Source organism: Protopterus annectens, chromosome 1.part0, assembly GCF_019279795.1.
Source record: "Protopterus annectens isolate FY-2018-M chromosome 1.part0, PAN1.0, whole genome shotgun sequence".
NCBI classification, from domain to species: domain Eukaryota; kingdom Metazoa; phylum Chordata; order Ceratodontiformes; family Protopteridae; genus Protopterus; species Protopterus annectens.
In genome coordinates this window covers 1,863,672,115-1,863,684,199 of record NC_056725.1, presented here as the reverse complement: position 1 = coordinate 1,863,684,199, position 12,085 = coordinate 1,863,672,115, and the positions used below count along the sequence as shown (strand labels likewise).

The 12,085-nt window shown below is 42.3% G+C and overlaps 1 protein-coding gene across 1 annotated transcript in view; it reads left to right on the top strand.

Annotated features, from left to right (window-relative positions):
• The window catches only part of WDR70 (WD repeat domain 70), a 2,546,720-nt gene that overhangs the window by 168,394 nt on the left and 2,366,241 nt on the right, over positions 1-12,085 (top strand). Inside the window, exon 3 of the mRNA XM_044069907.1 lies at positions 10,762-10,845. Coding sequence (XP_043925842.1) covers positions 10,762-10,845 — 84 coding nt within the window. The remainder of the gene's footprint in view (positions 1-10,761; positions 10,846-12,085) is intronic.

Genomic DNA, 12,085 nt, shown 5'->3' with positions numbered 1-12,085 from the left:
TTTTCCAGAGGGAGTAATCTCCGAGATGCATACCTGTATGGTGTGTAGGTCCAGAGAGGTCGTCATACGACTGTACTTGGCCGTCAATAGGCCCAGCATAGAGTATAATGCCCCCTTCGGTATGAACCTGAATAGACACATGCAGCAACTGGAACGTCTATGAAGGTTCCTTACAAACTGAATGCAGGGAGTAAACAAAATGTTCTACTCTGATTGCCTCAAAGCCCTGTCTTTTTACTCGGTATCCTACAGATTTCTGAAAACTCATCTTTGCCTGGCATAGAAGGTGTACCTGGACCCTGTTTTGATGAATCTTTTGCACATCTGCAAAACAAGCCACATCAGAACTACTAGATTAAAAGACTAAATTTTGCTTGCAACTTAAAAAGGACATGTCTGAGAGAGGAGAGAGATGTCTGGAACAGGCTTCCCTTTCTTGTGAAGTAGAGTTCTTCCCTATCCCTGTTTAAGCACAGCTTGGATCAGTGGATGGGTAATTGGAAATTCTCCCCTGGTCTGGCTGCTGTGTTTCTGATGGTCAGAGGCGATCAGTAAATCACCCCCTATAAATCGAATATAAATCAAATTTGTGTGTCACATTTAGGTTGCACAACTTTGCTTTTAAGGGTCTTCATGGTCATTCTTCATAGGTCCATAGGTGTATGTACTAGACTAACTTATAAGTAAGGGCATGGCATCCAGATCTAAGAAGATGATAGTCACTCTATACTCTGCCCTTATTAGATCACTAATAGAGTACAATGTACCATTCGGCATGCACCTGACCAGGCATTTGTAACTGCTGGAGCTGTCACAGATGTTCCTCACTAAAAGAATGCAAGGTGAAAATATGTCCTATGCGGACCTTCTCAAAATCCTGTCTCTGTACTTGACCTACTACAGATTGCCTTGTAGGTTAGGGATACATCACCCCTCAGTAATCTTTTATCTAGCCCTGATAGTTTTACGAATGTGTAACAGATACAACAGCTTTATAATTACCCAATCTAAGGTTCTAAACCTCCTCTGTGACCTAAACAAAACATGTTAGAGGACAGGTATGTGTCTCGTAGACTACCCCTTATCTGGGAACGACTCTCTATTCATGTAATGTAGAGCTCTCCCCTAAACCTATTCAAACACAGTTTGGGCCAATTGATGGGAAATTGCAGATTCACCCCTGGCTGGTCACCTGTGTCCCTTATTGAGAGGGGCCGCGTGCAGGTGCTTCTTGAGAGGGGCCGCGTGTAGATGCTCCAAGGCACAGGCATATACCAAAGCCGTTCCTTGGACATAGATAATTGGGGAAAAACGGGACCTGAATGGCTAGACTTAACAAGGCTGTATGACCATTTGCCTAGTAACTTGCAGTGATCCTATGGTACTGAGGTCCAATGTGAAGCGAGAGGTGATAAGCCAGCCCCCAGGGTCCTTCAAGGGCTCGCTGTTTCTTGACAGTCAGTACAGTGAAAAGGACACGTGAAGGAGAGTAACTTCAAACATCAGCCATGAGTCTTGCCACAATGTGGGGTTGGTTGCAAAAGGGAAGTAGACCTTCAAGGTTTGCCGTTATAAAGGTATGTGGATGTTTGTTATTTGAACACTGTCAAATGGTGTCTTAAGAGGATATTGTTTAAAGGTACTATTCCTATTTTTCAAAGCTGAACTTGTAATGTGAATATGAGTGACTGCTGCTTTCTCAGTATGAGGCAAAGGAACTGGTTATTAGTCATTGGTCTGGCTGTTTTTGGTGAGTGAAAGTTGATTAAATCTTTGCAAATGCTAATTTAAGATTTGGACTGATTAGTTTGTGGTTTTATACAGAAGTGAGTTGCCCTCCCTTTTATTGTTCCTCTTTTCTTGATACGAATGTTATAGCACTGGTAAAATATGGTAACATCCGACACAGTAATGTGACTGCATAAAACAAGAGCAGAGGTTAAAAAGGTCACCTATTGCTATCTATAAATGGGTTGACAAATGAGTTATATTTAGAGACAAATCTTTTACTAATGAATGAAAATAGGAGTGGGTTTTGTTAACGAGTATAAAATTGCTTAAGGTAAACATGAATGTTTGCATTATTTCCACTATTTGCTGAAATATTAGCAGATTTAAAGAAACATTGACAGGATAGCATTGTTTATATCCCTGTGGTGCTGCCAAAGAAGTGATGTCATTTCTCTGTAAGCTGAGATTCAGTATATGTTTTGCTGTAGTAATATAGAAGACCTTTTCTTTTTCTCTAAAGGGAAGTGGGAGTTATCTTTCAAAGTTGGGAGTAAGGCTGCAGTCCTTACAGGTGCTTGTCTTTGCTGTATACAGCAGCATTGAAAAATGTGGGAGAACCTATGAACCTATGAGAAGCTGTTACCAGCAGCCAGTGTTATGTCCTTGTATATATTGTAGAAGAGGACATTTAGGTTGTGCTTACCACTCGGCATGTAGTTAGTATTGTAGCTGGTGGAAGGCAGGTAAGAAGGGATGGAGTCTGAGTAGAACCACTGTGTGGGCTTCTGGTTTTACTGTTACATGGCTGTAGTTGCTGGGTATGTAGAATTTTATGAGGTCCAAGAGTCAGGTGATGAGATGGTGAGTGATGAGATATATGATAGGAGGCTGAAAGGGAGGAGGAGCACAGTAAACTAAGTATTCTCTTTATGGTTTTGTGGATTTTGGTGGCGAGGTATGTTCAGTAAGTAGAGGAAAACAGAGAGGAAACTCAGAAGGGAAATGGGGGGGCTATAATTCACTTACAGGGCAACCAGGTGAGACCTAAGTCAGAAGTACAAGTGGGAACCTTAAGATGGTGTTCCTTAGGGAAGAGCCAGCAGGAAATTGGATTATTGTTATACAAGAAGGAAAACAGAAGTGAAAACTGCCCTATTTATAGTCCCAAACAAAAATGATCCCAAGATTTTCAGTGAGTTATGTAAAGTGGGGCAAGGGGGAGACTCCAGATGTGGATATTGAATTGATGGCTGTGAAATTCAATATAGTGGTTCATCAAGGGGTAGATGATAAAAAAAATATATATATATATATTTTTGAAAAGAAAGACCCGCATGGGAAAGTAAGACTTGTGTGAGATTGGGAGAATAATGGGGTATAGGTAGACATATGGAAAGAATTTTATCAAGATAAATGATTGCACCATTTTATTGATGATGTTCTTTGTGTTTCACTGTTGCAGTCCTCACATATGGGTTATCTGGCTCCTGGTAGCCCTCAGTTGGCCCGAATACCAGAGTCCTTGGTATATGACTTCGGCTGCTGCCGGTTGTAAAACTGATGTCAGTACATCAGTTATAAAGGGAGGCAGCCGACGCAATTTCCTTAGTCTTACTTGCCACGGAGCCTGAAGCAGATGCAATTCGCACTAGTGCCGGTCGGCCGTTTACCTTGGTTTCGCTTTCTGACTACCAAGTTGGAGACACCTTCAGATAAGTATCCCGTTGGGTATCCTCTTTTCTTGCTTTAACAAATGTCAGATAGAGTTAATAACTGTCTTGCCTGTGGAAAACAGTTTCCACACCGTGATTTCCATTCTTATTGTATAACTTGTTTGTACCTTTAGCACGACGTCCCTAACTGCGATCTATGTGCTTCCTTTAACCGGCGTACCATACGCCATAGAGCTAAGATTTTGTATAAGCATTTTGGAGTATGGCTTAAGTTCGTCGGTATGGCGTCTTCTGGTCTCCAGACTTCTGATATACCTTGGAAGCGCAAAGACAAGGACTGCGACAGGCCTAGGGTTAAATCTACTGACGATGCACTAGTGAAATTGGTCGGCAGCACAGCGGTAGTCAGTGAGGCGCTTTTGCAGCCCCTGCAGTCCATAGATTTTCAGCCTCAAGCCTCTGCCAAGACCTATACGGAGTCCTCCATGCCACAGGCTGCTATTTCGTCTTCAGACCCTCTGCCTGTCGGTGCCTCAGATGGGTCCAGAGCCACTTTGCAGGCACCAGCTTCTGAAGCCGCCTCTTTTCGACATGAGACCAGAACCAGACCGACTAACTTAATTCAGACTTCTGCAGTTGCTAGGCCTCCCGAGTCCCTCCGGATTGCTAGTAAACCTTCCAGCTGCAAACCTACTCACAAGCAGGCATCTGCCTCCCCTCCTGTACCTCAGTCCCAGTTGGTAAAGATGGCTGGTGATCTCCTTTCCCTGATTAGGGACTCTCATCCCCCCACTTCAAAGAGGGCTAGGGAATTTTCTCCTGATGTTTTGTCTGCCTCATATTCTGAGATTTCCAGTGTGTCTGCTGGTGAAGAAGGAAATTCTCAACTTTTTTCTGGCTTTGAGGATTCTTATGCTGAGGACTCTATCCCTTCTGCCTCCCCTCCAGAGGATTTTTCCTTTGGGGATACTTTGACTACTGTTAGGGGGCATTTTAAATGGAAATGTCAGGATTTTCCACAGTCTAAGAAAAGAATCAGGGCATTTTTAGATTTGCCATAGCTTAAGCCTTTGGCTATACCTCCAGTTTTGGAAGTTGTGGATGATGTTTTCATGGAAAATTCTTTAACTCCTAATTCTGTTCCTCCTGCCCCCAGAAAACCAGATAGGTATTGCAGGGTTCCTGAATATTATCAATTCATTTTTTAAAAACACTACTGCTGATCCAGAAATTATTTCTCAAGGCCCCAAGGGTGTTAAGGCTACTATTGCTAAAAACCCTGTGCCTTCTGATAAGGAATCTAGGGCCTTGGACTGGCGGGGTACAAAAGTCTATACTTCTGCAACTCTTGCCATTAGATCCATGAATTGTCTTTTTCACATGCTTAAGTATCAGCAGCATACTTTGGAGGCTATTAAGGCTAAACTTTGAGATATTCCTTCCATGACAGAGAAAAATGATTTACAAGACTTACTGAATTCTGCCACTTTAGTTAGTAAACATTCACTTCATTGTGTTTTTGACACTTTGGAGGCTTCCTGCAGAGCAGCAACCACTGGTTCCAGAATTAGAAGGCATGCTTGGCTCAGGGAGCAGCCTCTTTCTGAACCAGTTAAATCTAAATTGCTGGATGTTCATTTGCACAAGGACAATCTTTTTGGTAATAAGGCTGAGGAGGTACTAAAAAAGTTGGAGAATAAGGCAAAGTCTATCCAAGCTGTAAAAGATTTCCTTCAGCTTCAGCCTTCTCTGTTTTAGTAGGCATTATCCTTCCAAGAATTGGTCTTTCCCTGATCCTGGCAAGCAGGGTCGCTCTAGGCCTAGGGGTTTCAGGTCTTCCAGAGGGCAGGCTTCTGCCCCTCAAAGGGCTAAATAATGGCATTCTTCTTCTGCTGAATCGGGGATTTCTAAGCCAGCTTCCCAAAGCAAACATTCTCAATGACTCCGGCCTTCTTGTGCCTACCTCTGTGGACCCTGGGTTTCCTTTGGGGGGAAGGTTAGCCTGGTTCGCAGAGGTATGGTCTACCATCACAGATGACAAATGGGTGCTCAGTATAGTAAACCAAGGTTAACAAGTTTTACTTTCACACCTTCCCAGTTTTCCAAGGTTATCCAGACATACCCAAAACTCTCAGGGCAGAGGCAGAAACTGAAATTCCTTTACTGACTATAGGGGCTATAGAGCCAGTTCCTGCAAAACAGGCAGGCCTAGGTTTTTATTCAAGACTTTTTCTGGTGCCCAAGAAAGGGGGCACATGGCACCCTATTCTGCATCTGTCCATTCTAAACACTTTTCTGGTGATTCCCAAATTAAAGATGCTCACCCTTCAACAATTACTACCAATGCTGGACAACGATTCATGACTGGTAACTTTGGATATCAAGGAGGCTTATCTGCACATCCCAATAAGGGAACGTTGCAGGCAGTTCCTTTGCTTCATGGCTGGGGAACATCACTTTCAACTCTCTGCATTGCTCTTTGGCTTATCTACTGCTCCCAGAGTTTTTACAAAGTGCCTGGCTCCAGCCATTGCTTTTTGCAGACAGAGAAACATTCAAATTAATCCTTACCTGGATGACTGTCGCATTCAAGCAAACTCCCCAGAACAATTAGAAAAGGATTTGTTTTTTGTGAAGAACATTCTCACCTCTTTGGATTACACTCTCAACGAAAAGAAGTCAAAGTTGGTTCCTTCAAGGGTGATTGTTTTCTTGGGAGCAAGTCTGAATACACCCACCCATATGGTATTCCTCCCTCAACAGAAGCAAGAAGATCTTTCCACTTACTTCATGAACTTGGCAAGCATGACCCAGCTCTCTGCAAGGCAATTCCTGCAAGCACTGGGGTTCATGGCTTCATGTATTCTGATGATCCCATATGCAAGGCTGCATATGAGAAAACTTCAATGGTACCTCATGAATCTTTGGTGTCAGCACACACAGGACTTAGACTTGATTCTTCCCCTGATTCCCTGTCTACAAATGGAGTTTCTCTGGTGGGTGACAGCCTGTTCTCAGAGCAAGGGTCTGCCTTTCTGCCCACCGCCTGCCAGCCGGACTCTCAGCACAGATGCCTCAGATGTTGCATGGGGGGCTCATCTGAAGGGCAGGGGGCATACAAGGGACTTGGAGCACCCAGCAGATTCATCTGCACATAAACTTAAAAGAATTGATGGCAGTGCAGCAGGCCTTATAGCTTTCAAGGACCTACTTTACCCTGGGACTCTGCTGATTAGGACAGACTATACCACAGTCATGTGGTACATCAACAAGCAAGGGGGGCTCACTCTTGCTCCTTGTGCAGACAAAGCATGAGACTGTGGTCCATAGCAGCATCCATGGGCTTACATCTAATAGCCCAGTATCTTTCATGGAGGCTAAACTCTTTGGTGGATCATTTGAGCAAACATGTTCTGGATCCTTACGAGTGGCAACTGAACAGGGACATTTTCCATCGCATCACTCATCATTGGGGCACCCCACAAGTGGATCTTTTCTCCTCTCACACCAGTCATCTCCTTCCAACCTTCTGCACCAGGGAGTTTCACAGCAAAACTTGGAGGGTGGTTGCGTTGTCCTTCCCATGGGCACATCTCCCAGTTTATGCATTCCCTCCTCTGCCTCTTCTTCCCAGAGTGCTACTAAAGATAAGGGACGAAAAACCAAAGGCTATTCTTATAGCTCTAGATTGATCCAGGCAGCATTGGTATCACCTTCTTTGCAGCCTTTCCCAGGCTCGGCCTCGGCATCTTCCCCTGGTACCAGATCTGTTGGTTCAGGGAGGGGGAAAGTTCCTTCATCCTCATCTTCAAACTCTGCATTTAACTGCCTGGCTAATACTTTAAATATTTCCCAACAGGTGGTTAAATTTCAGGAGGCCTGGTACAAGAAAATCCTATGCAGATAAATGGAAAAGATTTTGCTCTTGGATGCAAGCTAAAGGAGAAGGCTCTTCTCATCCTTGACTACCTAGCAAGATTGCTTAATGGTGGACTTTCCTTTTCTTCGATCAAAATTCACGCTTCAGCAATTTCGTCTCATTGTCTTTTGAGCAACCCATTTTTTCTCACCCCTTAATGAAACAATTCCTGAGGGGAGCTAGTAATCTTAGACCTCCCAGAAGAGCTCCTACTCCCTGCTTGGGATCTTAATTTTGTCCTGGAAAAACTTACTCTGCCTCCCTTTGAACCAGCTGCCTCTGCAGATTTGAAGTTTCTGTCCTGGAAGACTGCTTTCCTTTTAGCTATTACTTCAGCTAAAGGGTATCTGAGCTGCAAGCCTTAATTGGCAGTAGAGCCTTTCATTATTTTTCACTCAGATCGGGTTTCTCAGAGTCAATCCCTCCTTTATGCCTAAGGTGGTTTCCAGTTTAACCGTTAACCAGTCTATTCACCTGCCTACATTTTTCAGTAATCCCCAAAATAAAGGGGAAAGGATTCTGCATACTCCTGATGTGCATAGACAGGTGAAATTTTACTTAGGACGAAATCCTTTCGAAAATCTGAACAGTTATTGGTTAGTTTTGCTCCTGGGGCTCAGGTAAAGTTATTTCAAAACAAACCATCTCCAAATGGATTGCTCATTGTATTCACTTGTGTTATCTGCATCATGGGAAGGTTCCCCCTCAGGGTATTACGACCCATTCTACTAGAGCAGCCTGTACCTCTGCAGCCTTTCTGAGAGGTGTGCCTACTAAGGACATTCTAGAAGCAGCTGCTTGGTCTTCTGTCCATACCTTCACGAAGCATTACAGTCTGCCTTTGTTTTCTAAATCCAGGGCTGGTTTTGCCTCTGCAGTTTTGCAGAGCCTCCTTACCAACCCTTAATCTGTGATCATTCCTCCCCCCCCCTTTGTCTTCTTACTGGGCTTTGAGAATCAACTCATATGTGAGGACTGCAACAGTGAAACATGAAGAACATAGTACATTTGTGTACACTTACCATAAATGTAGATGTTAGAGTATATTCACTGTTGCAGTCCTGGTTTCCCACCCTCCATTCCCCCTTTTTCCTAAGGCACAGACTGTAGATTTTTATTTTTTGTATGTCATATGTCCAGGGTGCCACCATTCCTGGGTTAGCCTTCTTTTGGGGACTCCTGACAGTTAAGGCAAGAAAAACTGAGGAAATGGTGTCGGCTGCCTCCCTTTATACCTGACGTACTGACATCAGTTTTGCAACCGGCGGCAGCCACCGTCATATACCAAGGACTCTGGTATTCGGGCGGGCAGACTGAGGGCTACCAGGAGCTGGATAACCCGTATGTGAGGACTGCAGCAATGAGTACACTCTGACATTTACATTTATGGTAAGTGTACACAACTGTACTTTTCTCAAGCTAGTAGACTAGATGGATTCTTGGTTAGAGGAGAACTTAGAGTGGAAGTGGTGAATGTGAGGATGGGTGAGTGAAGTCTGTTGGCCCTTGTTCACAGAAAAATGAGGGTCAAAGATGATAGCAAAATGGGGGAGAGGGTGTTGTTGGAGGTGGAAGACTTGGATATGGAGGAATCAGGACAGGGAAGAGAGTGAAGGAAATAATGTAGATCTGGAGTTGTTGGGGGGGGGCTTTGCCAAGGGAGTGTGGCAGAAAGTCGGTGGTTATTACTGAATTTCTGGAGGTGTCAAGGAGGGGGTGGGAGTTAGGATTATTTCTTTTTTAAATTGGAAAAATGTTTTAACAAAGTATATTGGAGTTTTGTTGTTATAGTGCTGGTGCTGCACTGGATTTGTCACAAAATTTATTTGATGATTAAAGGACCTATATAATATCTTGAAGTTTAGATTGATAAATGGGGAGTTGACAGATGAGGATCTGGTGGAGAGGTGGATGAGTTGGGGGTTTCTTCATCTTTGTATTAGCAGTAGAGGTCTTAGTGCTGCGAATAAAGGCATTATTGCTCTCCTTCCAGGGTGCTGGAAGGAATTAAAGCTCTTTGCAAATGATTGCATGTTAGTGTCAGTTGTGGTGGACTGGAACTAGTTTGTTTTTGTGTGTTTATTTATTTCTTTTTTATTTATTTGTTTGACATTTGTTTACCGGGAAGGTCTGACTGGGTCATGAGGTACCCATTTTCAGCGGAGGCCCAGGGAGAAAAGCTCCAAATACATATGGTTAACAGAATGAAAAATTAGACAAACATAATAGTCATAACATTTAAGCAAAATATGAAAGCAGCACATTAGTTTGTCAGAATGAAAACTTAACAGACATATCATAACATTCTGGACAGAGCTTGCAGTTAAGGGTTTGCGAGTAAGAGAAGGTATTTTGAATGCCTTAACAAAGGGAGAAATAAGATTGACTATAGTGGTATACTGGTTAGAAAGGAAGGCAGCATTAGGTGTGGCTAGTTACACAGCAGATTGAACTACTATCAGTTTCAGCATCATATGGTGGTTCTTGGGCTTAGTAAGAGTGTAGATAAAGGGATGGGCTTGTCCAGGAATGATGATTTGCATAGGATAGCCAAGATATTTTAGGACCAGTACATGCTGTGAATTGAGGTAGGATAGATCCGTATGTTTTATGAGTTTCCATATGTGTAGATATGGGTCAGTTGTGTGTGTGTGTGTGTGTGTGTGTGTGTGTGTGTGTGTGTGTGTACGTGAGGGAGACTGAGAGGGAGAGTCTGTTTTTAAGGATGGTACTAAGAAATTGGAAATTTGTGCTCCTGGTCCAGGGGAAGGTATAGCCTGGGATGAATAGAAGTCAGAAAGATTTAGTTCATGTAAGTGGGAAGATAGGTGAAAAGTTTAATAACAAAAATAATGGAATAGGCGGTTAAATGGCAAGATAGTACATTTAAAGTTAAGTAACATGAAAACATAATAGAAGAGAGGCAGTGGCACTAAACAGGTGGCAAAAGGAGAAAAATTAGAAGTGGTTTGGGAGAGAAAAACATGGGAACTGATGAAAAGTGCATGGATAACACAAGTAGATAATATACTTGAAGTTATCAGTGTGTGGGGGGATGAATTTTATTTTAATATTTTGACTCTTGGAATGATGACCATTCTCAAAGTAGGTGGGGCTTGAACAAAATATGTAAATTCATATGTTAGTAAGTGGGTAGGGATTAATGCTGTTAACTGAAAATGGTAATTGTAAAGCTACATACTGAGAGATGTGTAAAATGTGATGATTTAGTGGAATTGTGGTGAATGCTATTCTTTCACTTGGTGGATGTTCTCATCTATTGCTTTTCTGTTCAAAAAATAAAAATATAGCTCTCTAATTTTAATTTCTTGATAGGAGATATTGCAGAAATTTCAAACCTACTTTAGCTGATGAAATGCTTGAATTAACACTCTTGGTATTCACAGGAAATATGACAATGAATTCACTTTCTTATAGGTAAGAAAGCACGGACCTTTGACCTAGAAGCTATTTTTGAACAAACACGCAGAACTGCTATTGAAAGATCTCAAAAAGTCATAGGTAAGAACATTTATTTATTTATTTTTAATTAATTACTTATTTAATTCATCTAACAGCTCATATGGTGTAGAGGTACGTTGCCGTGATTGTAGTGCACATGGTCCTGGGTTCAAGACTTGGAAGCGATGACTTTTATAAAAGCTCCATGGTGTGGCTAACTGCGTAACACTGTAGTAGAAATAACTAGATAGGTAGTGGCTCTAATCTGAAAACTGGCAAGTGTGTGTGTGTGTGTGTGTGTGTGTGTGTGTGTGTGTGTGTGTGTGTGTAGGTTTGGGTTGAGAATCGTATCGTGTGGGTTAAACCATTTTGAGTTTGGTACCACCCTGTACACTTCCTTCATACCTTACATCTCAGATGGTGTAGTGGTACATTGCTCTGACTATAGTGTACTGAGTCTTGGGTACGATACTTGGAGTGATGGTTTTATGGGCTAGGCTTGTAAAGGCTCCAGGGTCATTAGCCTAGTACGCACCTATGAACCTATAATAATCAATATAAAAAGTAGCAAATATGTTTACTAATTTTTTTGCTCACCTCCTTATCTGCCTGATGGTTCCATTAACTTAACCATATAGCCATTTATTCCATCGATGGTGAGAGCCAGGTATTTTCAGGGTAAACAAGAGTCCCCATGGTACCAAATTAGCCCATTTACTACCCTTGTAGTAAGGGTCCGGAGCAATAAAGAATTGAGTCTCTGTGGGTCTCTCTAGAGACCACAACTTGTTTAGTAGAATATACAGTTGTTGCTTGTTGTTGAGATTAGAACCCTGGGCTAACCCACTATATGAAGCCTTACTTTGCTCTTCTGGACTTTACTCCACAGCCCTAATATCCTCATTCTATTCAAAATCAAACATTTCCTGTGAACAAGTGCTCCCAATAACATAAAATATTCTTAGACTCAACTGACTCACCAAAAGAGCAAGTGACATTGCAGTTATATTTTCAAATGATTTGCATCCAGTTCTTTTCCAAGACCATCCATCTCCTTCTTTGGTGTTGAAATATTGGCAACAGCCTTACAAATCATCTGCTATAAAACACTTTGCAAAAGGGTTACAAATCAACAGCTATAAAACACTTTGCAAATGAGTTCTTTACATTCCATCTAACTGCACAACCAGCCCATGCAGAATTGAAGATGTAATTTTATGGGCTTTAGCTGATCTATGACATGAAACCATCATTCTAGGGAACACTCATATAAACTGTGTGTGTGTGTGTGTGTGTGTGT